Source organism: Phocoena sinus, chromosome 4 (genome assembly GCF_008692025.1).
Source record: "Phocoena sinus isolate mPhoSin1 chromosome 4, mPhoSin1.pri, whole genome shotgun sequence".
NCBI lineage: Eukaryota > Metazoa > Chordata > Mammalia > Artiodactyla > Phocoenidae > Phocoena > Phocoena sinus.
Genome location: NC_045766.1, coordinates 49472119 through 49499348, shown reverse-complemented (window position 1 = coordinate 49499348; position 27230 = coordinate 49472119). Strand labels below are relative to the sequence as shown.

Genomic DNA, 27230 nt, shown 5'->3' with positions numbered 1-27230 from the left:
TTATATAAAGGAAATACACCTCCCCGACTTTTAAAGTCTGGTTTATATCAGACTTCAACCAGGACAATCTAAAAAGATATGATCCTCCCAGGAATGAAATATGTCATCATTTTAAATTGTATAAATCTTTCCATGAAGCTTGAAGCCTTGGTTCCATATGAATAAGTATTTCCTGAGTCACATTCGTGGGGTATAAAATGTCAGTACCAAATAAAGATGATAAGATATAGCTGACAAAATTTGTTTCGAAAATTTCCCACACTAGAAGGCTATTGGTGTCTAAACGGGAGTTTACTTTTATTTATTTATTTATTTATTTATTTATTTATTTTTGCGGTACGCGGGCCTCTCACCGTTGCGGCCTCTCCCGCCGCGGAGCACAGGCTCCGGACGCGCAGGCCCAGCGGCCATGGCTCACGGGCCCAGCCCCGCCGCGGCACGTGGGATCTTCCCGGACTGGGACACGAACCCGTGTCCCCTGCATCGGCAGGCGGACTCTCAACCACTGCGCCACCAGGGAAGCCCCCGGGAGTTTACTTTTAAGGGCAACACTCGGTCATAACTCTTTTTGTTATTTTTGTATCCATAAAAAACCATTCTGATTGCCTTATATATTCTATATTGACAAATTGCCGTAAGGCAAACAAGGCAATCAAACTTTCAGTCAAGTCTCATAATGACCTTGTCTCAGGCACAAGTAGAAAGAAAAAAAAAATGGCAAACACAGCAAACATTTCTTCCCACAATTTAAAACATCTACTTAAACAGCACATCCTATTGATGGACTAGATGATATTTCTTATCTCAAATAATGTCTTAAAAGAAAGAGATAGTTTTTAACACATTTAGCATTTACTTTACTGAACTGTGAGCTATACCAAGAATTACAATTTTTAGACAGTGACAGTGTCTAAATGATTTCATTTACTCTCTGGGGCCCATGTTGTACAACCATTATTTAGGCAAAAGGATTGCTTTGCCTGAGGACTTGCTCTCGGCCCTGGGAAGATACCAGTGGATGTGACACACATTCCCTGCTCTCAAGGCTCTCATTTTCTAGTGGAGGAGAGACAATAAACAAGCAGACATAAATAGTTCCAGATAGTGATAAGTGCTATGAAGAAGCTAAACAGGATGGAGTAGTGGGTGGGATGGGAGCCCGGGAAAGCCTCCCTGTGGAGGAATGTTTAAACCAAAGGTTGATAGATAGGAAGGGACTGCCCATGGGAGGATCTGGAAGAAATAATTTCTGGGTGAGGAATAGCAAACGTGGAAGCCCAAAGAACAAGTTTAGCAAGTCTCAGGACCAGTGCGACCACCGTGGTGGGAGTGAAGGGGAGGAGACGAGGCTGAGAAGGTGATGTCTGGCTCATGTGGGTCTCTCTGTATCTTAATGACACGGCAAGTAGTAGCACAGGCGGTCGCATCTTGTTAGAACAGACCATAATCTCACCTTGTTTAGAGCAAGAGTACTCATAAAAGCTCACGTATATTGGTGCCAGGCATTGTGTTAAGCAATGTCCATGAATCATCTCAGTGATTCCTCACAAACACTTATGAGCTGGGCATTATTGTTATCCTCATTTTATGGATTTAGACCTCAGGCTCAGTTACCCAAGTTCACAGAAGTGCACAAGTGGCAAAACCGGAATTGGAGCCCAGGGAGGCTGACTTCAAGGCAGACGCTTAGTCCCTGAGCAGCAGGGACTGACCCCCTGAAGGCTGCTTGATGGATTCCTTTCTTGATGCATATTCTCCTGTTAAAGAAAAACATCTGTTGACAAAAGAGAGAAAGGGGAGAAACCAGAAGAGGTTTAAGGAATGGCATAATTAAGAAGAGCTTGAAATAAAGGCCAGGCATCCATTCATCTTACATCTAATGACTGTTGTAGAGAACAACTCATCATTGTCAAAACGGAAACCAGTATCTTTGGCATTCAACTTTCAAACTCCAGCAGTCACTACTAAACTGTTCTGTATTTCCAGGCTGCCACATCTTGGACTTTCTTTCTCAGTGTGACAAACCTGCCAGCTGTGGTTTTCAAAGCCTGTGGCTCCTTCCCCATCAGCAGTATAGCGCACCGGAGCTCTGGGCCTGTGCCCTGCTGTCTGCTCTCTAGCTTGCATTGAAAGTCAAGCTGGGACAAGGGACTGTAGCTAAAGAAGGACCTTTACCAGATATGTGATCCATCTACTCTCTTTTAACCTTGACCATCTCTTTATCAACAGGCAGCTACATGTCTGGACTCATAACTCAGCCCCATCAGAATGCCCGAGTTACCATGTGATATCATGGCCTTGGCATTTATATTGAGCAGAGTTATGAGAATTCTTGTAAAACATAAATTTCTGCATTTGCTGAAAATTATTGAGAATGTTATCCATTAATATTGTTCAATTGCCTTATTAGGTTCCAAGTGAGAAACTTCCTTTGGAATTTAGTTTTTTGGTGGGTGACCTCTTTATTTCCTTAATTTATTCATTTGATAAGAAAAACCAGGAAGGGACTTCCCTGGTGGCTCAATGGTTGAGAATCCACCTACCAGTGCAGGGACATGGGTTCGAGCCCTGGTCCGGGAAGATCCCACATGCCGCGGAGCAACTAAGCCCGTGCGCCACAACTACTGAGCCTGCACTCTAGAGCCCGCGAGCCACAACTACCGAAGTCCGCGCACCTAGAGCCCATGCTCTGCAACAAGAGAAGCCACCGCAATGAGAAGCCCATGCACCGCAACGAAGAATGACCCCTGCTCGCCGTGACTAGAGAAAGCCTGTGCGCAGCAACAAAGACCCAACGCAGCCAAAAATAAATAAATAAATTTACAAAAAAAGAAGGAAAAGCCTGGAAGCTCAAACCCACGTTGGCATGCCATCACCATAATTATATTAGTGTTGTGGTTAGGTATTTGCTTTCTGTGACATTGATATTTTTCCTTTTTATTAACCATAGCACATGTACGTCCTTTATTATGTTATCCTAAATCCATCCCACGCTCTTTTATTGGAAAGGAGACAGCCTATATATTAAAAAACAAATGAATTAAATGAAACCATGTGGAAATCAATGTAGATTTGTCTACATTAAATCCCAAATCAGAGAGCCACTAAAATGTAACGTGGTTAGCAATTTCAGTAATGATTTGTTATACATTTCTTTTAAATGCTGAGTTCACATGTTACGTTTACAGTATTAGTCAATTTATGTTCAGGTGTTCTGGCCTTACCTATTTCGTAATGTGCTTTACGTTGCCTAGTGTGTGATATAATACTCCCACTGTTACTTTATTTAGTTATCGACCGATTCATTCGATCACTATACAATCTCAGGTGAATATGATGTTAGATGCAGCTTGACAAAGTTGCCATTTGTTTTCACTTCAAATCAATCCCACCCTTTCTCTCTGGCTCTTGCCACTGTCAGTGTCACGCCCTATCATCTGCGTCCTGACTCTGCAGGGTGAGGTCCTAACCTCAGCATCCCCTCCGAGTCCTGTTAGAATGCAGAATCTCAGGCCCCGCCCCAGGCCTACCGAATCAGAATCTGCATTTTATTTAACAGGATCCCTTGGTGATGCATATTCACGGTGAAGTGGTGAGAAGCACTGTTTTCTATTACTACAGCAGCTTGCCAACCTGCTACAAGACATCCTTCTTGATCCTTCAGACCTTTCTTTCTAAAATATAGTTCCCATGGTTTATTGTCCCATTGCCTTGCCAGGGCAGGAGGATTGCTTTATTTAAAAGGCATCTGGGTGTTGTTTTAGAAACACAGATTGTCCGGCCTTTTTAATGGGTCTGCGGTAGGGCCTAGGAATCTACTGTTTTTTTAACAAGCATCTCGAGATTCTGATGATCAGGCAAGTTTAGAAAAAACTGGTTCCATGATGTAAAGTCCTCCTCCTTCACATGGCCTTCAGACCCTCCTCAATGTGGCCTTTGCCTGTTCCCCACACCCACCCCACCTAACTTCACTGTCCATTTTCTCATACTACACCTCCTGAAACCCCGGCCTCTCCAGACTTTCTTCCAATACAGGCAGCATTCCCACACGTTAGAGCCTTTGCTAACTTCCCTCCATACGGGATGTACACCTTGAACCCTTTAGGCTCTACGTGATGGGCTTCGTCCTGGCCTCCCTCAGACACCAGCTCTTTGGGAGAACGCCACTAGCTCATTCTCTTAGTGAGAACTAAGGGCTCCCCCCTCCTTACACACATCACTTTTTGCTTCTTTCCTCTAGTACCTATCCATTCAGCCTAGAATTATCGTGCCCCACTAGCCTAATAAGCTCCTTTGAGAACATGTCTGATTTATCTTTGTGTTGTTTCTACCTCTGCCCGAACTCCCAGTTTATCACTGTACTTTTGCATCACGAGGCTCTTAAATAGATATTGGATTGAATGCAGATATACTTTTGAGAGACCATGTTCCACTGAGCATCATTTATTAATGGTCCTTAAAGCCACCAATAATTTGAAATGAACAACAATATGTAGATTATTGGATGCTTACTGGATTTTTTGAAAGGGGGGTTTTACTTACTCAGAGACTCATTGGCCTCTTTTTTTTTTTTTTTTTGCTGTACGCGGGCCTCTCACTGCTGTGGCCTCTCCCGTTGCGGAGCACAGGCTCTGGATGCGCAGGCTCAGCGGCCATGGCTCACGGGCCCAGCCGCTCCGCGGCATGTGGGATCCTCCCGGACCGGGGCACGAATCCGTGTCCCCTGCATCTGCAGACGGACTCTCAACCACTGCGCCACCAGGGAAGCCCCTCATTGGCCTCTTTTATGGTGGTTTATTTTAGCAAACACCAACCCATTCCACTTTCCGAACAACTATGGCGCCTGCTTTGCATCCTATTAGCGCTGCCTGCCCGTATCAGGGGCATTCTTCCAGGATTTGCCATTAGTGTTTAAAGAGCTAATGAATTGTTTTGAATTGCTTGGTGCCAGTACTTCTCAAAAAAACATAATAGGAAGATTTTTTTATTGTTTTTTTGTTTTATAGTGTTTTCATATTTTTTAAAAAATAGATCCCTTGTGTAAAAAATAAAATTATGCGTACCGTCTGCTAGAGTGTTTACTTCAGATGTGTCATAATAATTCGTTCTTTTTGTTTCAGTAATTCAGTACTTTAAAAATACTTATTTCCTTCTTACAGGTGGTTGATAGTAAAAGATTCCTTTTTACTATATATGAAACCAGACAGTGGTGCTATTGCCTTCGTCTTGCTGGTAGATAAAGAATTCAGAGTTACGGTGGGAAAGAAGGAGACGGAGACAAAATATGGACTCCGAATTGATAATCTTTCAAGGTACAAATTGGAAATATTTTTAAAAGATTTCTCTAAAAAACAGAGTTTTTTCTCCCAACCTTAAGTGAAGAAGATGGTAAAATAATTTAGATGTTAGGAAATTATTATTTAGAGCTCATTCTCAATCAAAAGTGATGAAACGACTTTTCTTTTGTATATTTTTAAGATGTGAATTACATATGTACACGAGTCAGAATAAATGACCCCATGTGTTGCTGCGTGCCTGTTTTAATAAAATATATGCCCATTTTAACAAAATTGACTACCCAATAATACCAATTTACCAAGCAGATAAGGAGTAATAATGCATATTTTTAAAAAGTAAAATTTTACTTTATAAATTGATATCCTTTTATTAACAAAACATGTAAAAAGTGACTTGATTAGAAAAATTCTGTTTACATACAGATTTTAAGAAAGATACCTTGAAGGATACTCAACTGTACATTTACTGTAGATTTTATTAGCGAGTGTGTGTGTGTGTGTGTGTGTGTGTGTGTGTGTGTTGATAAATGTTTGTTTCTGGAAGACTGTAGTTATACGATATACGTGTCTTTATATATACATCTGTCTCTATAAAGTTCAGCCTCATGTATATAAATACTTATAGATATACATTTCTCTCTTTATACACACTGACATTAAATATATATATATTATATAAATATGCTACTCTTAGTAATATGTTTGCATGTGTGTTTGTGTGTGTGAAAATATGTGCTGAACTTCCTGATCTCCGACAATAGAAGGTTCAGGATTGGTTATTGGAAATGTAGTGGTGCTGCCAATAAACCTCCCTCCTGGGAATCCCTGGTGGTCCAGGGGTTAGGACTCTGTGCTCTCAGCTCTCACTGCCCAGGGCCCAGGTTCAATACCTGGTCAGGGAACTAAAATCCCACAAGCCGCGTGGCACGGCCAACAAACAAACAGTCAATCAAACAAAAAAAAACCCAACCTCTCTCCTGGTACTGTACTTTCCTGTTTTCTGGGGGACTGTAGAAATCAGGCCACAATTGTCATTGGTCGCTATAACAGTTACTTACTGGCCGTCTTACCTCCATCTCCTATCCTCACTCACTTGCACACCCTTGCCAAATGAATCCATACAGATCCAGGTTTCATCTGCTTCCTCCCTGGTGTAAGTGGTCCTCCTCATTGTATCAAACAAGCCTAAGTTCCTCCATTTGCAGTCGGAGGCCTTCTGTCTCTCTGCCTTTATTAGCAACCCCTCCCTAATACAGCCTTTCAGTTCTATGGAGACGGTTCTCTTCACCATCCCGTCTCACACATTTCTAGATTCCTCTTCACCTTTCTTCTTCCTATCTCCATGTTTGGAATGGTTTTTTTTTTTTTTTTTTTCCTTAACTCTGGCTCACATCCTGTGATAAGACCGCTGTTTGTCACTATCTCTTCTACAATATCTGTTTCTCATAACTAGTTTTCAGAGGCATTTCAACTCAGTTGGAGTAGTACTAGCATGTTGGCTCAAGCCCAGGCACGTTCCATGGCCTCCTGACCTGCCCGCAGAGTCTGGTGTCAGCCCTGCGGCGGCCAATGGAGAGTGCCTCACTGCTCCCAGCACCACCACGTCTCACCTCGCCCCTCGCCACCCCCCAGACAAAAGCCAAGCATCAATGTTAGGATGTTTGGACATCCCTAATCTTTATAAATAATTATTTTGGGGTCTGTGAATATAGCCCCTCCCCTGCTTCTCATCAGGATCATTGCATTTCCCCCCAAAGGCAAACTCTCCCTCCTCACTCACAGGGCTTTTATACTGAGGTGGGTTTCTCCCTAAATGGCAGGGAGACCGCTGGCTCCAACACCTTGTTTTCTCTGAACTTCAAATTTGGATAACTTATTTCCACCTCTTGGTGGTAATCACCGTTTCTGGCATTTGTCATGTAATAACTTTTTATGATCTCCTACTCTGAATTTTTTTTCAGCACTTATAAATCTGTAACCATTTAGGATAGTTTAGTCATTGGCAGTAGAAAAATCCAGTGCATTCTGGGTTACATCAGAAGTAACTAATAAGCCACGTTAACCATGGCTGATTCCAAGCTTCCAACTATGTCATTGAGATGCGTTTTCCTGGCCTTTCTCAGCTCTGTCTCCTGGGATCTGCACCATCCTCAGGCTGGTCCCCTGGTGGTAGCAAGATGGCTGCCTCTTACACTCAAACCAAGTTCAGTGGAAGGGAAGGAATCTCTTCTTGGCATTTCTGAGCAAGTCCTTGCATTTATTCTCACTTGTTGGGTGGAATTGGCTAATATCCTCATCCCTGAACCAATCTTTGAGATCAGGGGCTGGAAGATGCCATTTTGTTGGCTTTGGTGGATGCAGAGTAGGGAAGGGAGGCTGAGGGAATGGACACCAGGCAGTCCCAAGGGAAATGTCCTCTACAGGAGCCAACAACTCTCTAACACTTCGATGTAGGACCTTCACCTTATGTCTCTTCCGTTGTCCACCTCACAGTCCAGCACAGTGAGCTCGAGGCCTGTAATAAGTGCCTTTACACAAGTTTGCATAAGTGAATGAGGGAATAAGTAACCTGAAGGTTTGTTTTTGCTACGTTGAATATAGTTTAAAATCCTGCCAAAAACGTTTAAAAATCTACTTTTCTGATATAGGTAAGGTGCTCTTTGCCTAAAATTTTCCACTTATGTTTGCTGCAGTAACAAAACAAAATGGGACATGTTTAATTCTTAAATTGTTTAAAGAGACAGAACACAGAGTGACCATTCTTTTCCACATTTTGCTTTTCTTTGAAGGACACTGATTTTAAAATGCAACAGCTATAGACATGCTCGGTGGTGGGGAGGGGCTATAGAAGAATTCATCCATAAACATGGCCCCAACTTTCTCAAAGATCATCGATTTGGGTCTTATGCTGCAATCCAAGAGAACACTTTAGCTAAATGGTAAGATCTTTTTTGCTCTAAGACTATCACAGTAGTCATAGCATTTAATATTGTAGTGGTCTAAATTCACCTGGAATCAATTTCTGAAGCTGTGAAAAGATATTATGCATTATACTTAACAAGGGACTTTCTTTATAGGACTACCTGAGCAGCACTTAGTTTTCCATTTTATGATTTTTTACAGAGAGCTTTAGATAGCTAGCTTTAGATTTTGAAGTTTGATTTTAAAAGTTAATTTCATACATTTTCTTAATGATGCAAATGGAAAGTTTATTTAAGTCATTAGCCATAATTTAAGAAAGAGACTTTACTTGCCACGTAATTCTTTTAAATGAAACCCTGCTTAGCATGCTTTTCTACCCATGGATTAGAAGCTGGTCTGCTTTCGGTCTCAGAAGAACAACCGTGTGTGAGTTCAACAGGATGGGAGAATTCATCTGACCCCATACGATGATAAGGCCAATCAATTCGTTATTCTCTCAGCAGAAAGGAATCAGGTTGCCTACTTCTGTCTACTTACTGTACTTCCTACATAGCAGACAGAAGGTGTTTTCAATCCTTGTTTCCAGTTATACAAAGTAAACCGGTGGTTTTGTAGAAACTCTAGGCAGTGGCTTCCATCTTCTCTTTTGCCATACGATAGATGCCTTTTTCTTTGTTTGTTTTGTTAAAAAAATGAAACAGAAAACTTGTCTTTTCAGGTATGTTAATGCCAAAGGATATTTTGAAGATGTGGCGAATGCAATGGAAGAGGCAAAAGAAGAGATTTTTATCACAGATTGGTGGTTAGTATTTGTCCCTGGGGAGTTTGTTTGGAGGTCTCTATGTTTAGGAATATAGAACAGTGTTGTGCTGTTGTAGAATTGTACATTAGGAAAGACAGCAGTACTCACAGATGGTTTGGCCAAAGTCTCAACTAATGAATTGTAGTAGCCTCCACTAAAAGGTCTTTTCAAAAAACCTGGCACCCATATATATTCTTAAAATATTTAGTTTGAACAGTTTTGTTTTTGTCTTTCCATTTGGAAGCAGATAACCCGTATTCATTTTAGTAAAGATTATTTTGCAATGCAAATATAGGTGTAGAGGTAATGGAAAATAATCTTCCCTGGGTATCTTTCCTCATCTGGTTATGTCTGTCATGAGGTCCAATGAATATGCTTCCTCTGAATTGTCCCTTTGAAATTAGAATATTCCCATTTGCCTATTCTATGAAAATATCCATTGTAATGGTTAGCTTTTTTGGAGATGCGTCATGTCTCAACTTTCTAATCCCCTTTAAAATCATCCATGAGAGTTATTATGTTTATTAAGGCCACTGAAAGTCTTGTACCTAAAACTCATTTAGCTCTTGGGAAATTTTCCTCCTGGAGTGGGTGTAGGCTTTGTAGTCTGACTTTAGTTCCAATTATCCATCTGCCTGGATAGTTAAAACCCATTGCAGATGCTAACATTTGCTACAAAGGAAATGAAAATGTCTTAAATATGTTTTCCTTCTAAGAACTTAGTTGCTTGAAATGCCCCCTGTTTTTCCCTATCCTGTTTCCTTCCAAATGCTCTCTTGTACTGAACTATGAAAATACCTTCATAATTCATTTCCTCCTAATTCTAGGTTTTTCAGGGAGGGGAGAGTAATTAGGAATATGAACGCATCTTCTTCTACTGTTTTGCCTCAGTGATGAGGAAATCTATAATTCTAGGGCATGCTTTCCCAATCGGCACTATTGACCTTTGGGGCCAGATAATTCTTTATTATGGGGGTGTTGTTCTGTGCGTTGTGGGATGTTTAAAACCATCAGTATCCCTGTCTTTTATCCACTAGATGCCAGTAGCAAGCTCCCAGTTGTGATAACCAAAATGTCTTCAGCTGTCATCACATGTCCCCTGGCAGGGCACAGTCCCTCTTGGTTGAGAACGATTGATCTAGATTCAATAGATAGGGTGTGTGATAGTCAGCATGTCTGAGAACCTGCTTATTCTCATGTTTATGGAGGACCTTAATCTTGCCCTTTGTATTCTTGCCAAATTTTGTCTCTTCTGTCAGTTACAAGGAATAAAAGAAAGTTTCATACTTAGAAGCTACCTCTTTGGTTGAATACTTTCTAAACACTTATGAGAGTAGATTCAAGCTTAATGTAGTAGGTATGTCCCTTTAAAAAGTATTTCTGAAAGTTTGACAGGGACATGAAAGAGACTGAAAATAGCATTTCCACTGAGCCCGTATTTTCATGTTTTACACAAGCAAATAATATATATTTTGAAGGTTCTGAACACTAAAATACAGACTCATTTAAACATCTAAAGAGATGGAACCTTGAATGTTTTTTCTTCTGCTGTCAGCAAGAAAATAAATCAGGAGGTTATTGCTTTTTCGTGACTGCACTAGGATAACATCTTATTACAACACTCTTTGAAATAAAACCTTTGCAGGAACTTCCCTCATAACAAGGAAGAAAATACTTGTTGTGCAAGTACGTTGCAAAAGAGAGCATTCAGAAACTTTATCAAACCCTGATATATCTGGGTCTGAGAGAATGAAAAGCATAGTGAGAAGGTGCACATGACCTTTAGAAGTTTCCAGTCTAATTCAAGAGACATCATATACATGAGTGAAAACTGTGTTAATCTGTTTCTAAAACAATTAGTATGCAAGCAAAGGCAGATTTAGTGAAATGAGAAGCAACCTGGGACCTAGAAGCTCTTAGTTTCTTTATTTGTTAATTCATTTAACCATCCATCTTTTCATTTGTTAATTTATTCACTCATTCATTCCAGAGCTATTTAGTGAGCAGCCTCTATGACGGGTACTGAACGAGGCCACGTGTACAGAAAGATGAAAGATAAGCAGCCCCTACCCTGCAGCAGTAGAGAGTCAGGAAGTCATGTGTAGAACAATGGATTAGGGCAGTGACTGAGCCTGCAGGAGCTGTGGAAGCTTCAATGGACAGAATGCTGGCCTGAGTCCTGGGTGATGGAGCTGTCCAGTTGAAGACAGTGAATGTTTTTGACAGAGGGATAACCAGGACCAAGGCATAGAGGAGTGAGAGAGCACAGCAATTTTGGAGGAAGGTAGAGGTCATAAACAGCTTAAGCATAGCATTCTTTGGGATGGTGGGTGGAGATAGCATTCAAAAGACGGGTTAGGGCCAAATTGTGAAGGGCCCTTGATAAGCTGCTGAAGAGTTTGCATTGTTTGAACACTGGAGTCCTTTGAACTCCAGTGCAGTCCCTTGAACACTGGGAATCAGTGAACATTTTTAAGCATGGGAATTTTAATCAAATTTGTTTTCTAAAAGGGACCATTTTGGTTATAGTGTAGAAGATGAATTGAACAGCGGTTATAGAGACCATCTAGCGAGTTATTGTTGTGGTCCAGGAGAGGAATGGTGAGAGTCTCTGCTCAGACCGCCTTAGGGGCCTCACTATTACTAACTTGGGGCAAGTCATATTCACCTTTATAAGGGGTCATTTCTAAGGCATAGTTGAATAACATTAACAGTAAGTAGCTACTATTAGTTGAATTCTTACTAAACGCCAGGGACTGTGTTACAGATGAGAAAAGTGAGGCTCAGTGGGGCCAATTAGGAAACTGCCCGTAGCAACACAGTCTGTACGTGCTGGTGCTGGCTTGGATCCAGTGTGTCTGCTCTAGTGCCCACATGTCATGGAGCTGCCTCTCCCAGGAGCTGAATGCACCGCCTGGTGTGCGAGATCCCTTTTAGCTCTGACATTTTTTAAGTGCAGATTGGATTTTTTTAAGGTGCTGGATAAAGTAATAATCAGATTTGGGTAGATTTAGTCAGAAGACATTTTCTGAAGAGGTAAATTCTAAGGTAGGCTGTCAGGTTAGAAGAGAGAATGATTCGTTAAACAGCCCAGACTATCTGAAAATTAAGGTGAAGAGTAAATCCTAGCTAGAAGTTGAAGGTATCAAAAGAGGTAGTTTCTGTGTAAGGATTAGTGAACATTCCTCACTTGTTTATCTGTATCTACCAGGAGAACATGTCTTATATGTCTTTTCTGTGCTTGGTGCTACTTCACGTCACCTGTGAACTACCCAGTGTTCACTGGAGTGAGTCCTAGAATGAGGCTGGGTGCCAAGATGTGGCTTCCAGTCCATTGCTTTAACTTAGGATGGATGTATAAAGCGTGGCTTAGATCACCTTTCCTCTGGATGATGGTGATTCTCATTCCCACTGGTCAGCAGGGATGTTTGGAGCACGTGTGTTGAGTCTTTGCCTAGACTGGTTCTCTGCCTGGCCTGTCGTGAGGGTGCAGGTGGGGTCTGCCACAGTGTCTGTACTGAGTCCGTGCATTAAACAGGCCAGAGACAGACTGGATTAGTAAAACTGGAGAAAAAGAAGAAAAACAATAAACAAAGATATTTAAAGGGGGAGTTATCAGAGGAACGGGAACAGAAACAAGGTCTCCTTTGAGCTGGAGACAAAGGCTCTAAAGTGAAAAACAAAGTCAACATTTCATTTGGACTGGCTCACAAGCTAAGACTGTTCTAAGTAGGAGACACATTTAAGTTGATTTTAATGTTATGTTTTTCAAATGGTGGGTTGCGACTCTTTAGTAATTATTATTATAATTATTATTTTTGTGTGTGTGTGGTACGCGGGCTTCTCACTGTGTGGCCTCTCCCGTCGCGGAGCACAGGCTCTGGGTGCTCAGGCTCAGTGGCCATGGCTCACAGGCCCAGCTGCTCCGCGGCATGTGGGATCTTCCCAGACCGGGGCGCGAACCCGTGTCCCCTGCATGGGCAGGCGGACTCTCAACCACTGCGCCACCAGGGAAGCCCTTTAGTAATTATTTATTAAAAGAATTGGGCTTCCCTGGTGGCGCAGTGGTTAAGAATCCTCCTGCCAATGCAGGGGACATGGGTTCGAGCCCTGGTCCGGGAATATCCCACATGCCGCAGAGCAGCTAAGCCAGTGCACCACAACTACTGAGCCTGTGCTCTAGAGCCCGTGCTCTGCAACAAGAGAAGCCACCGCAATGTGAAGCCCATGCAGCGCAACAAAGAGTAGCTCCCGCTCGCTGCAACTAGAGAAAGCCAGTGCTCAGCAACAAAGACCCAACGCAGCCAAAAATAATAAATAAAATAAATTTATTAAAAAAAAAAGAATTCAGTGGGTTATGTTCAGAATTTTATTTAAATAATGAAATAGGATAAGAAAAGGAAGGAAATAAGAGAACGGAAAGTTGCAACTTAAGTGGCAGTAAGGGTTATTTTGTGAAATTTTTATTTCAGTAGTCAGTAGAAGACTGACTGATAGGTAGGTAGATAGATGAAAATATTGGGGTGGATTCATAATGTATTCTTGTGGATTATGACCCAAAAAGTTCAAAAGCCTCTGACTTTCAACAGGGTTGGCAAACTTTTTCTGTAAAGGGCCAGACAGTAAATATTTTAGGCTTTTCAGTTCACATACATACAGTCTCTGATGTATATTCTTCTTTGTGTGTGTGTGTGGGGTGTGTGTGTGTGTGTGTGTGTGTGTGTGTGTGTGTTTAATAACCCTTTAAAAATGTAACAACCATTCTTAGCTCATAAGCCATACTAAAACAGGCGATGGACCAGATTTGGCTCATGGAGCACAGTTAGGTAACCCTTGTCTTAGAAAGTAGATTCAAGTTACTGTATTATATCAATACTAGGAGTTAAATATATGGTTAACATGAGAAACTGTCAATCTGTTTTCCAAAGTGCTTGTACTACTAATGTATGAGAGTTTCATTCCTCCTCATCATTGCAAGCACTTGGTACTGTTAGTCTTTTTTAATGTTAGTCATTCCAAAGGGTATGGAGTAGTCTCTCACTGTGGTTTCAGTTTGCATTAGCAATGTCTTTTCACGTTAAGCATATCTTCCTGTGACTTTTGGACATTTGTTTAGCTTTTTTGGAAACATATTAAAATCTTACCTTTCTTCTTTTTTTATTGGATTGTTTTCTTATTACTAAACTGTAGAAGAACTTTATACAGTCTAGCTACAATTTGCTCCACTTCATTCTGGCCTCCATGTTTTCTGATGAGAAATTTGCAGTCATTTTGAATCATTGCTCCCCTCTTAAATAATGCATTGTTGGGCTTCCCTGGTGGTGCAGTGGTTGAGAGTCCACCTGCTGATACAGGGGACGCGGGTTCGTGCCCCAGTCCGGGAAGATCCCACATGCAGTGGAGCAGCTGGGCCCATGAGCCATGGCTGCTGAGCCTGTGCATCCGGAGCCTGTGCTCCGCAATGGGAGAGGCCACAACAGTGAGAGGCCCGCATACCACACAAAAAATAATAATGCATTGTTCTGAGTGCTTTCAACATTTTCTTCCTGCCTTTTGTTTTCAGCAGTTTGATTATGATATTTGAATTTATCCTGTTTGGAGTTCACTGAGCTTCTTGAATCTGTAGGTTTATATCATTCATCAAATTTGAGAAATTTTCAGCCATTTTTCTTCAAATTTTTTCCTGTATTTCCCTCTTTCTCCTCTTTTTCTGAGTCTCTGATGACATAAATTGTGTCTTTTAGTATTGTCCCACAAGTCTCTGAGGCTCTGTTCATTTTTTTCAATCTTTTCTTTGTTATTCAAATTGGATAATTTCTATTTATCTGTCTTTAAGTTCACTGATTATTTCCTTTGTCATCTCTGTTCTGGTACTGAACCTATCCAGTGAGAGTTTGGTTTTTTGTAATTGTATTTTTCAGTTTGAAAATTTCTCATTGGTTTTTATTTATATCTTTATTTCTTTGCTGAGACTTTCTGACTATCCATTCATTTTAAGAGTGTTCACCCTTGTTGAAACATTTTTATAATATCTGGCAGAGAATTACATTAAATAATTCCATCATTTTGGCATTGGCATTTGTTGAATGTCTTTCCTGCAAGTTGAGATTTTTCTGATTTTTTTTGTATGCCAAGTAATTTTTTACTGTATTCTGGAAGTTTTGAATATTATGACTCTGGGTCTTGTTTAAATCTTATAGAGAATGTTATAGAGATATTTTTGTTTTAGCAGGAAATTGGCCCATTTGGGTTCATGCAGAATGTTGCAACCAGTCTTCTACCTGTGTGTTTTTAATGTCAATTTTGTTTTCAAAGCCTTTGCAGTGCTCTTTAGATCTGCCCCCCCATGTGCTCCACCTAGTGGCCAATTTGGTCAGTGGTCTATTTCTTATTTCAGTTTTCAAATTCTTTGGCGGCATATTAGGACCAAACCCATGCATGGGCAGCTTAGGAGTGAGCTAGAAATTCATAAACAACTTTATAGCATTGCTTTTCTGAGCTCCTCTCTCTCCATGGTATACCCACTCCTTATGGGTTGCCTGCGGCTTCCCTTTTTAGTCCTCTTGCTAGAAGGAGGCTTTATTTACCCTGCTCTGCCACACACTTCCTTCAGTGACACTTTGTGTCCAGAGCCAAGCAGTGGATATTTATATTTTCCTCTTGGAACCACAGCTCTTCCATTGGAGAGAAAAGTTCCATTTCCTCATTTTTGATGCCTGTGGGTCCCTCCCTGCCACCACTATCACTGTCAGGAAATCCCACTCTTCCTCCTCAAGCCTGAGCTAGAGGACTTCTGAGGCTCTCTCTACCAGTGCCAGTGCCCATTTCCAGGTTCTCCCTCCCAACTGAGAAATCAGAGGGAAAAGAATGGTAAAATCACCTCTGGTTAGACAGTATGTCAAATTTTTTCTTCTTTCTCATTATTGAGTCTTCCAATTCATAAATACTGTGTATCTCTCCAGTTTTTTAGATCTTATTTAAATTTTCTCATTAGTGTTCTGTACTTTCCATATACAGGTCTTGCACTTATCACTAAGTAGTTCATGTTTTTTTATGTTATTGTAAATGTTATTTTAAAAAATTCATGTTCCAATTGTTTACTGCCAGCATATGGAAATGCAGTTGATTTTTTATATTTATCTTATTTACTGCAATCTTGCTTAGTTCACTTACTAGTATGAATAGCTTTTTTGTAGATGCCCTAGGATTTTTCCCATAGATGATCATGTGATGTGTGAATAATGACAGTTTTCCTTTTTCCTTCATAATCTGCATGCCTTCTATTTCTTATTTTCTTTTTCTTTCTTTTTTTTCCTTATTGCACTGGCTAGCGTCATCAGTAAAATGTTGAAAAGGAGTGATGAGAACGGACATCTTTCTTGTTCTCAGTCTTAGAAGAAAAGCTTTCAGTCTTTTATTATATGCTTTAGGTAGATTTTTTTTAATAGGTGCCTTTTATTACTTTGAGGAAATTCCTTCCTATTTATAATGTATTGAGAGTTTTTATTCTGAATGGGTATTGAATTTTGTCAAGACTTTTCTGCATGCATTGAAATGACCATTTTTTTCTGTTAATGTGCTGAATTGCATTGATTGATTTTCAACTTTTAAACTAACCTTGCATTCTTAGGAATAACCCCACTTTGTCATGATTTGTTATCCTTTTTATAAGTTGTGATGTTTTGGTAAAGATTTTTACCTCTATGATCGTAAGGAATATTGTACTTAATTTTTTTCTTTTCTTGGATTGTCTTTGTTTGGTTTTGGTATTAGGATAATGCTAGCCTCATTGTATGAGATGGTATTTCCCCTGCCTTTGTTTCCTGAAAGAGTTTGGGTAGGATTGGTATTATTTCTTCCCACTTAAGTAAGAAATCTAAAATAGTCAAACTCCTCTTTTCTGTTTCAATCTAGCTAGTTTGTCAATTTTATTAATCTTTTCAAAGAGCTAGATTTTGGTTTCATTGAGTTTTGTCTACTGTTGTTCTGTTTCATATTGCGTTGAGTTCCATTCTTATCTATTATTCCCATCCTTCTTACTTTTTCTTAATTTATTCTTTTATTCTGTCTTCTTAAGATGGAAGCTCTGATCATCGATTTTAAGCTATTTTTCCCATACAAGCATTTGCAGCTATAAAACCTTCTAAAAGGAGCATTTACTTAGAAGCACATTTCAACATCTCTGAAGTCGTAATACATCATACACTCAATAGTATCTTACAGTTATAGCTGTCATTATTTTTTCTTTCTTAGTGATACACACATCTTACAGTCATTGGTGTCCTAAACTCAATGATATGTAGTATTACACAATTCTTTTGAATTTTGCTTAGCTAATAATTACTTAGTAAAGATCTTGACATAATGATGCTTGTGGGTCATAGCTATTCTCTCCTTGCCTTTGTTTATACTTTCAGTTTTTATAGCATGACTATTTTTATCTTTTCATGTATTATCCTCAAAATCCAGGTCTCCTTGAGAGCCTGCTTAAGATCCTCCAACGCATCTAATAGAACACTCTGCATACAGGGTACACAATGCTTTTAGATTTAAAAAAAAAGATGATGAAGGCTTAATTGCAGAGTATAGACCTGAAAATGGCCCCAAAACTGAAGCCCTCTGATCCCATAATTAATGTGTACATCAAAAATTGCAAGTGTATATATGTTGTTGGGTATGTCCTACTTTCAGTGAACTAGCAGTGCCCAATGACACACTTTTCTATTTAAAACAGATCTGTTTTTAATTCATCTTAGATCTTTTCCTACCAGTTGCTGCATTTTTGTTTGTTTGTTTGAGTTGTTTCCTATTCTAAACTAAATATGTTAAGATTTTTACTGTACACAGCCTTCTATTTGTCTGTTTTCTTATTTATCTTACCCAATATGAGTTTCTTTAGATACTTTTTTCTCTGGGTTTTTATTTTCTTTAACTGAATGACACAGAGCATAAAATTATTTCTTTTAATCTCTTTAGCTCCTTAAAACCCTGTTGTTTTCACATGCTTAGAAGACTCCCTGGCTAAGCCAATATTCCACGCTAGTATTCTGTAAGGCTTTGATCCTTACACAGTCTACCCCACTCCTCCAGGTCTAGCATTTCAGTGGATGAAATTTTCTTTGTTGTTTTTGTTTGTTTGTTTGTTTTTCCCATTATAGAGGAGGTACACTACTTACCAGTTTAACTCAGGCAGTAATTTTGAACACACGCCCAAGGGAAAAAGTGACTCCTGTACTGTGCTGCTTGTGGCACTACTAAGGAGAAGAACCCAGGGGTCCATTCTCACACTGGGAAAAGTTCATCTATCAGCAAGCCTGCCTTCTTCCCTGCTCAGAAAGCCCCAGGTTCCCATGGACACTGCTTGGTATAGGAAGTCAGTGTTCATGTTTATCTATTAGAACACTTTTGGCCTAGGTTGCTAGAATGCTCAACTAAAGGTGGCTTAAACAATGAGGATTTGTCTCATTGAGTGAGAAATCTAAAGTTAGGCAGTACTGAAGTTGGTGAAGTCATCCAGTGATTTCGGGGTTCTGGCTTTGCCCTTAAATTTCCATTTGGCTGCACCCGTCTAAGCATCACACCCCCATACAACATCCATCCTAGAGCCGCTTTTCCTGGGGTTTTTTTTGTGTGTGCATGTGTCTCTTCCTCTCATAAGAGAAACAACTTTTCCATTAACCCCTCGTGTACCTCCTCATATATCTCATTGTACAGGATTGTGTTATTTTCCTGTGCTGGAGCTGCACAGGAGTCTGGGAAAGCAATTATTTAGAATATTCACATTCAGTCATGGGAGGTGGGCTCTGACAGCAAGGAAGGAGAAGGTGGACAGTCAATAGTATCTGCAGGTGTGTCTATGTATGATGTGTGAGTAAGATAGAGAAATTGAAATTGACCTTTTTGGGGTAGAGGCTGCTGTTCCCATATGAAGTTGTACGTGGACTCATAGTGGAACTTTGGATGGCCTGCCACAGTGGAGGATGGTGATGACATTTGAGCTAAAATTGCCTCTGCTTCCTATGACACAACCAGAACTTTATATTTGTTTTAGTTTTTTGAAATCTTGGTTTCGTGATTTCAGGTTGAGTCCAGAAATCTTCCTGAAACGTCCGGTGGTTGAAGGAAATCGTTGGAGGTTGGACTGCATTCTTAAGCGAAAAGCAGTATGTACTTTCCTAACAAATGCTGATGTAATTTTTTAAAAGTTTATTGCCTCTGAAATGCCTTTTTTTCCCCAAAGCCCTTCGTGTACACTTATAACTTTTTTCTTTAGAGCTTGACAAAAAGTAGAATACTTACTGTTTTCAAGTTCATTTGGTTCTGATTTTTTTCCCATTACTTGTGAATCATAAATATTTTCACCTAATTCACAGCATGGATTATATGACCAAGTCTAATTTTTTTGTTTTTTAATCAGTTGTAGGCAGCTGATTTGTTAGGCAAAAAATTGTAATAAAATTTCATCATTGAGTAATAAATGATGAAATGAAACATAGAATTTTATTTATTTTTCATTACTTTGTCATTTGAGCAAAATTCGAAGTCATCTGAGAATGATTTCAGTCAGATGGGGTCAAGCTGATGTTGAAGCATGTCAAATGGAAGGACATAAAGAATTGGTGGTTCCAGTTGTGGGACAGTTCATGGTAATAGTGTGACCCTGTAGATCCTGGGTGAGCATTGAGTGTGCTTTTTTTGTTATAAAAAGTAAACAACTGAAGCAGTATAAGCTCACCAATGACTACTTTACATTCATATTTCTAATGAAATATTTTATGTGGTTGGCCCTCAACCGAGTTAAATTAAGTTGAATTAGAATAGTTGAATTAAGTTCAATTTATTATTAATCATGTCCAAATTAGGGAGTGCTAGTAGCCTTTTTACTATTATTTGAAACTGTCTTAACTTTTAGAATTCTGTCATTAAACATTCTAGCAGATTTGTAGGTCCTAAGTAATTGGGGTTAGTATCAATATTTTCTATTTATCACAGCCATCACTTATTTCTTTTTTTCCATTCTCTACATTCCACTACCCCTTTCCCACTCACCTTTCCCCCTTCCTTCAATGTCTTTTCCCCATGCCTTTAGTTTAGGATATCTGGGGATAGTGTAGGCAGACCTCACTGTTGATATTAAAGGCAAAAGAAGTTGATTGTCTTTATTTCAGACACATGTTCTGCCAAACAGCATCATTTTCAAGGCTAGTCTAATCTGTTGTCTCAACAGACTTCCATTCACAAAATTTGAAATTCTGGTCTTGAAAAGCATTATTTGCATATTCATTAAATAATCCATCATACAGTTACGGTGTCTTCTCTGAGCCTCGTACTACACTAATTACTAAGGATGCCATGTGTGTGAATAGGATTCCATCCCTGCCTTGCTTGCTGAAGGACTCATGTCCTGGGCTAGTCCTAGCCTTACCAAACATCTTTCTACATATTGAATGGGCTGTAACTTTCTCCATGTTTCTCTCTGCGAAATGGCAGCTTTCCCATTTCTCCTCTAAAAGTAAACTCCTGAAACTCCATTCTAATAAGTTTTTCCAGCCTTGCCTAGCGATCATCAATCATAACAGAAAATCCTCTCCTCATAGAACTTATCCGATGCTTTACTCTTTTAGGTTTCAATTAACATGTTTTTGTTGAATGCCTCTTACGTGCAGGGCACTTGGCTAATCACATGAGAATGTACAAAAATAAAAGACACGATTCTTGAGCTGAAGGAGCTTAAAAATCTACACAAGAGTCAGCTGGGTACAGAGACAGTGCCAAGATTCAAAGCAGGAGGGAGAGCATTGGGTAGGTCTGATGTGGAAGCCCCTCACAATATGAGGACTTTAGGGCATTTAGTATGGGCCAGAAATTTTAAAAGAAGCGCTTTCTAGGTATAGGAAGTGTGATGAGGAAACATTCTGGATGCAGGAATTCATAAGGCCTTATCAGTCACAGCAAGGTGACAAAGTTGATGACACCTGAGTGTTAGCATAGGTAGGATGGGAGATCGAGCTGGAAAGGCCGTTGGGATGTGGAGGCTTTGTGAGTCAAGCCAGTGGTTTGCACTTTACGGACGACAGTGGGGAACCACTGTCGGGGGCGGGGGTATGATGGAAGAAGGGTGAGCTGATAAATATGGTGTGTTGGGACGGTGAATCTGGTAGTAGGAGGAAGTGGGAAGAACCCAGAGTCAGAGAGCTACATTTTAGATCATGTGCATGTGAGGTGCCTACAGGACATCTAAGTGTACTCCAGAAAGCGAGTTGCCAGATCAGGGCTCAGGAGGCAGGTCCTGCAAACCTGGTCCTCCACTTCATGGTAGCTGGCGTGTGTTTGTTTATTCCCCTCAGCGTATCTGTCCAGGTCCCTTTTCTGTCACTATCGTGGCTTCTCTTTGCTTTTACGGCCCATGAATCCTGTGAGGTACCAGGTGAATACCATGACCAGGTAAATAGTGCTGCCTGATAACCGTGCTTTGTTTGCTCCAATTTCATCTGCTTTTTGAAACTTGTAATTTTTAACTTGCCTGAAATGAGTTTTTTAATTTCCTAAGGAAATAGTAATACTATTAAATATTAATTTCTCAGTGGTACATTTAAGAGAATTGCTCTTCCTTAATCCAGTTACAAAATATTATTAAATTTTTAACATTCAGATCATTCCAGATTGACATTTCATATGCTCATAAACACTGCTTCACATAAATAGTTTCTGAAAGCCACTAGCTTCACAAAGTACTGGGTTTAAAATAGCATTTATTCTTGCATTAATGGGTCCCAGAGGTCCGCAAGGTTGATTGAAATGAATTATTTTTTTCTTCTAACTGGTTGTGCAGGTCTTTGGGGAGAAATTTAGTGTCTCTGCTTTATAGCCAACATATAGGCAAACATTTCTTTTAATGGATGTTTCTTAGGGGGAAAATACAATATTTTGTTTCTCTGGTAATAGCCAAGTTGATATTTTCCTGTTTCTTTGGCCTTCTGATATGCAATGTCATCATTTAAAATAGTGTAAGCCAATGTTGAGAGGCAGACTGCTTTAACTCAAAGCAGCATCCCAGGGTTTTCACAGTTCTGCATTTATTGCACTAAGAGGTGAGGTAAGTTGCATCATAGTTATTGTAACTGCGTCCCTGTATCCAGTTTGTATATTTTAACCTTAGAAATATGTGATATTTCTGATGAGACTTGCACCAAAAGATTCTTCAAGTGCGGCCACCTGGAGACTTAACAGAACCTAGGTTCTCAGGGAGGATTTTGTCGTCAGGTTAATTTCTTTCTGTCCTGGGCCACAAGACACATTCTAGAGTTGCAGTCCGTGACCAACAGGAGGGAAAGATGTCCAGGTTTGTCAAACGAGATGAATAATCACATCACTGCAGAGAAAAATCAAAGGGAATCTTACCAAAATGGTGGGCTAGAAGGGCATGGCAGGGAAGGAGGGAAGGGATCTTCAACCTTAAGGACTGTGCTTTGAACAAAACTGGTTTTAAAAAAAGGCGCATGAGCACATGTGCTCTTACATCCCAGTGCTGCTTGCATTTAAATGGTGAGGATACGATTTTTTTTTTATCCTTTACTTTGCATGTTCCTAAAATATCGCACACCTCCTCCACCTCCCATCCCCCCCTCCACTGGGGAAGCTCTTGACAAGTGATGATCCTGGAGATGTGTTAGCTAAGCTATCTTTAGGCAATGGACAAACTTAGCTACATTTAGAAAATATTTGACCACAGTGCTTGAACAATCAGAGAAAAAAGCTGGCTCAGAAGCAAAGTCTCTTGATTTCAACTATAAAAGATGTTTATTTTTCATTTTCTTCACATGCATTTGTATGTGTAAAGCACCTAAAAATTCCTACTGTTAATAGTATTATATCTGTTCTACTTGCTTAAAAACTAATTAGAAAAGAGTATAGAACTTTTATCTTTTTAAACTCAGGTGTCATAAAGTTTATTCTGTGGAATCCTTGGGTTAGTTGACTGCAGCAGAGATAAGAAACATGGCATAGAAACGTAAGAAGCACAGTCAAGTCCAGGCTATTTGTTTTCCTACTTCCCCTATTAATACTTTTCTTCTGAGCAAAAAGTAATTTCCCCTGGGGTCACTAAAAGGCATTGGTAAAACACTGGATACTTCAAAAGTGTATTTTTGAAATTACAGAATTAACATCAGTCCTTTTTTTTGTAATTGGGCTTTCATTTTGCACAAATAGTTCCCATATTTTGTATAAGTCTGCACTATTATGGCCCAACAAATGCCTTCATTCCCAAAGGAAGTATTTTGCTTTGCCCTTTATAGTTTAGAGTTTATGGCAGTGTTGTAATGCCTTGACCAAAAGAAGAGGAATTTATTGCTTTATTATCACAGGAATCTTGTCACTAATTAACTGTTTATTGTGGGCATGGACATAGGTAAATAATTGTAAACCAGACTACAGAAAAATGAACTTTTTATATTTAATTACTTCCTTATTAGTCATTTCTATTTAAGCTAAAATGACTTAAAAGTCTCTATCCTATTTCCTACAGAGTTATTTATTTCAATGTGAAAAGACACAGTATAGAAGAAAATGTCAGGTATTAATAGATGGAGGATAATGCTATAATCCATTAGCATTAAAAATCTCTGTTATTTAAAAAATCCATTAGTTATGCAGATAAATGGAAAATTGTAAGATTCAGGCCAGTTCCTAATTTTCAATTACTGTACTTCATGGGTAATAATCTCATAAGCCTGAGAAGCAGAATTTCATCCATTTAAAACAAATGAACTGTGATGAAAGATGTCAGGTGTAACGTTCTTTAGGTTGAAATTGGGGGTCTTAAACTTTATATTATGTCATTCAATGGGAGGCTGTTTTTTTAAACTGCTATTCAGTGCTGAATCCTAAAATATTCAAATAGCAAAGTAAATCTGAATAGTAGAGGAGAAAAATAAAATAACGTTCTAGTTTTCATTTAGAGTGCTCACTGACCAGATCGTTGGAAATTAATCTGTTCGCTTCCTGCCTGCACTTTCACTTCCTTATTTCTTTACTCAAGTCTGTACTTATGTACTTGATTACAACAATAGTTGCATAATACAATAAATAACAAGCAAGTTCCAAAAGTCAGCTGTTAACCAGAGAAATAAAATGACATATGTTTTTTTTTTTTTTTTTTTTTGCGGTACGCAGGCCTTTCACTGCTGTGGCCTCTCCCGTTGTGGAGCACAGGCTTCGGACGCGCAGGCTCAGTGGCCATGGCTCATGGGCCCAGGCGCTCCACGGCATGTGGGATCTTCCCAGACTGGGGCACGAACCCGGGTCCCCTGTATCGGCAGGCGGACTCTCAAGCACTGTGCCACCAGGGAAGCCCCCGACATATGTATTTTTAATCCTGTTTTTTTTCAGAGCAAGAATGGGTCTTCTCTTAGTACTCAGATTTCTTTAATGTAGCCCAGAATGTAAATCTAGTGTATCCCTTCAAAAATATGCACACTTTTCAGATACTACTAACACCAAGTAAGATACAGTTAGTATTTTGAAGTGATGTGTTATTATAAGGATTTAGGGGCCAAAATATGCTTTTTATTGGCAGAGCAACATTGGGGAACTGTATATATGTTTGATTTACTCCAAGATTTTACATCTTGCAGCCTAAAAATATTAACTCTTATGTTATTTCACATTTTTATAGCATTGTAAAAATATCCAGTTGTTATAAATTAGATGTGTTCAACCAGTAAGGCTTCTTAAATTTGTGACTCAAATGTCCATTATGAACAATACCTAATTACCATGGATTACATTTAAAGTGTAACTGAATTATTCACTCTAGTTTATTAGATATGCCTGCATCTCAAATACTCTAGAAAGGATTATGGAAAACTTCTTGCCTTAAATCTGTAGGATATTAAATGCCTAGGTGTAGCTACAGTACTCAATATGCACGTAATATGTTGCAGGATGCTTTCAGAGCTGCTGGGTACAGTAAATGCAAATTAAAATGTTGCAAACTGCACAGCAACACTGAGGATGCAAACCTAAAAAGTAAAAAAGTGATATAAGAAGTGAGGGTAAATAAGATAGGGTTTCCTGGAGGAACTGTATGTTGGTGGCGGAACTGTGTAAGCAGACAGGGATGGGGGAGGACATTCAGGTGTCAGGCAATTTATCATAAGCTAAAACCTTGTCACCGCCCAAAGCTAGGAGAGAAATTACTAGTACTTTTCTATACTACTAGCTGTCGGGCATTTCTTTGATGGTTAATATTAAGAATAAATATTATTTGTATAGCATATTAAAGTTTATGAGGCAATTTTGATTTAATTTGACCTTCACAACGGCCTTGTCTACTTTCTTTTAGGTCCAAGGTCTTAGGATGGATCAATGTTAATTTCTGTGCTGCTGCTAAAACTCGGGGATTTTTGAATGTTAGAGAAGCTGACTTCTGAAGAAGTCATTTCAGTGGTGAAATAGACATTAATGATTTAATTATGGGTTAAGAGTATGAACCAATACATTCACCTCTGAAGCCTGAGACATGTTTTTGCCACTGAAATAATTTTTAATAAAGAAAAACTCTATGAAAATACCCCTAGAAACATTTAAGGCATGTTTAGCATAATTTATTGCATCAGAGTTTTAAAAACACTGTTATTTCAGTTCTTTGTGGTATAATAAAGACAAACAGAAGATCCTAATCCTGTAACATGAATCAGGTCAAAACTTTCCTCAAGGTCAAGTGTTGTGAGATGTTCAAAGTTGTAAGACTATCAGATACTTTTAGTATTTCAAGTTGCAATTTCAACTTTCTGGCTATAATTAGTCAAATACTGACTGTCTCAGTATGACAAGTCATAGAACGGAAGGGAGATAAATTTTTATTTTTTATATTTGTGTCTTAATATACACTTATGTTTCACCTTCTTGTATTGCACTTTTCATTAAATATTTTATTATACTTGTCTATAGAAAAAATTTTTAAAAAGTACAATGCCCCAGAAATGAAGAAGAAAAAGAAAATCATAACCTACCTCCAGAAATTCTTACTCCTCCTTGTGTTTTTCTCTTGTGACAGCAACAGGGGGTGCGTATCTTCATTATGCTCTACAAAGAGGTGGAACTTGCTCTTGGAATCAATAGTGAATACAGCAAGAGGACTTTGATGCATCTACACCCCAACATAAAGGTATTCAGGTCATCTTGCTTAACAATGTTCCTCCTTTATTATTCTGTAGTTTTTCAGATACATTTTACTTTGAGCAGTGGTAATCTTTAGAATTCCCTAATGTATATTTTGAATCAATAATATTGTGAACTTCTCAGAAATAAAATAATTATACTTTCTTATGCTTCTGATCTTGATGGAGTCAGCAGAGTTCTCATTTCTGCTTCTCTTACCCTGATAATTTAGCCAAGAACATTCTTCCTAGAGTTGTTTTAAGAGCCCTGTCAAGTTTCTATACTCCTCATTAAGGTTATCCTGCAACCTCTTAAATGTGATCTCCCTGGGATATCCCTTGAACACTGATAGCAACAAAGAGAACTCCTTTAGGATTTAGAGTGCTCTCCTTAAAAGCACTTTGTATACAGTACTAGTAAAGTGAATAAACATGATAAGCAATTTGAAAAACGCCTTTTGATATTTTACCAAAGACCTGAAGCCTATCAGTAAATATTGTTGCCCAGTCACTGAGCTACATCAAGACAATGAATTAATCTTCAGCAGGCTTAAAGTATATAATGATTATATATTTCACTTGATTAAAAAAAGATATTCCATGTAAATAATAACCAAAAGAGAGCAGGAGTGGCTATACTAATATTGGACAAAATAGACTTTAAATCAATAAAGTTTACAATAGATAAAGGACATTATATATTAATAAAAGGTTCAATGCAGCAAGAAAATGTAATAATTATAAACATTTACATACCTAATACTGACCATCAAAATATATAAAGCAAACATTGAAAGAATTGAAGGGTGAAATAAAGCAGTTCTATAATAACAGTTGGACACTTTAATATCACACTCTCGATAATGGATTGGTATATACATACAATGGAATATTTTTCAGTCTTAAAAAGGAAGGAAATTCTGACATGTGTTAAAACATGGATGAACCTTGAAGACATTATTCTAAGTAAAATAAGCCAGACATAAAGACAGATATTGTGTGATTCCATTTACATGAGATACCTAGAGTGGTCAAATTCATAGAGAC

General features: G+C 39.0%; 1 protein-coding gene across 10 annotated transcripts in view; it reads left to right on the top strand.

Annotated features, from left to right (window-relative positions):
* The window catches only part of PLD1 (phospholipase D1), a 206841-nt gene that overhangs the window by 101133 nt on the left and 78478 nt on the right, over positions 1-27230 (top strand). For all 10 annotated transcript variants that reach the window (XR_004349783.1, XR_004349782.1, XM_032631636.1 and 7 more), the window contains 5 exons: positions 5160-5312; positions 8087-8236; positions 8938-9021; positions 19103-19184; positions 26081-26191. Coding sequence is in view for 8 of the 10 variants with exons in the window: in XM_032631636.1 (XP_032487527.1) it covers positions 5160-5312; positions 8087-8236; positions 8938-9021; positions 19103-19184; positions 26081-26191 (580 nt within the window). In the remaining 2 variants the exon portion in view is untranslated. The remainder of the gene's footprint in view (positions 1-5159; positions 5313-8086; positions 8237-8937; positions 9022-19102; positions 19185-26080; positions 26192-27230) is intronic.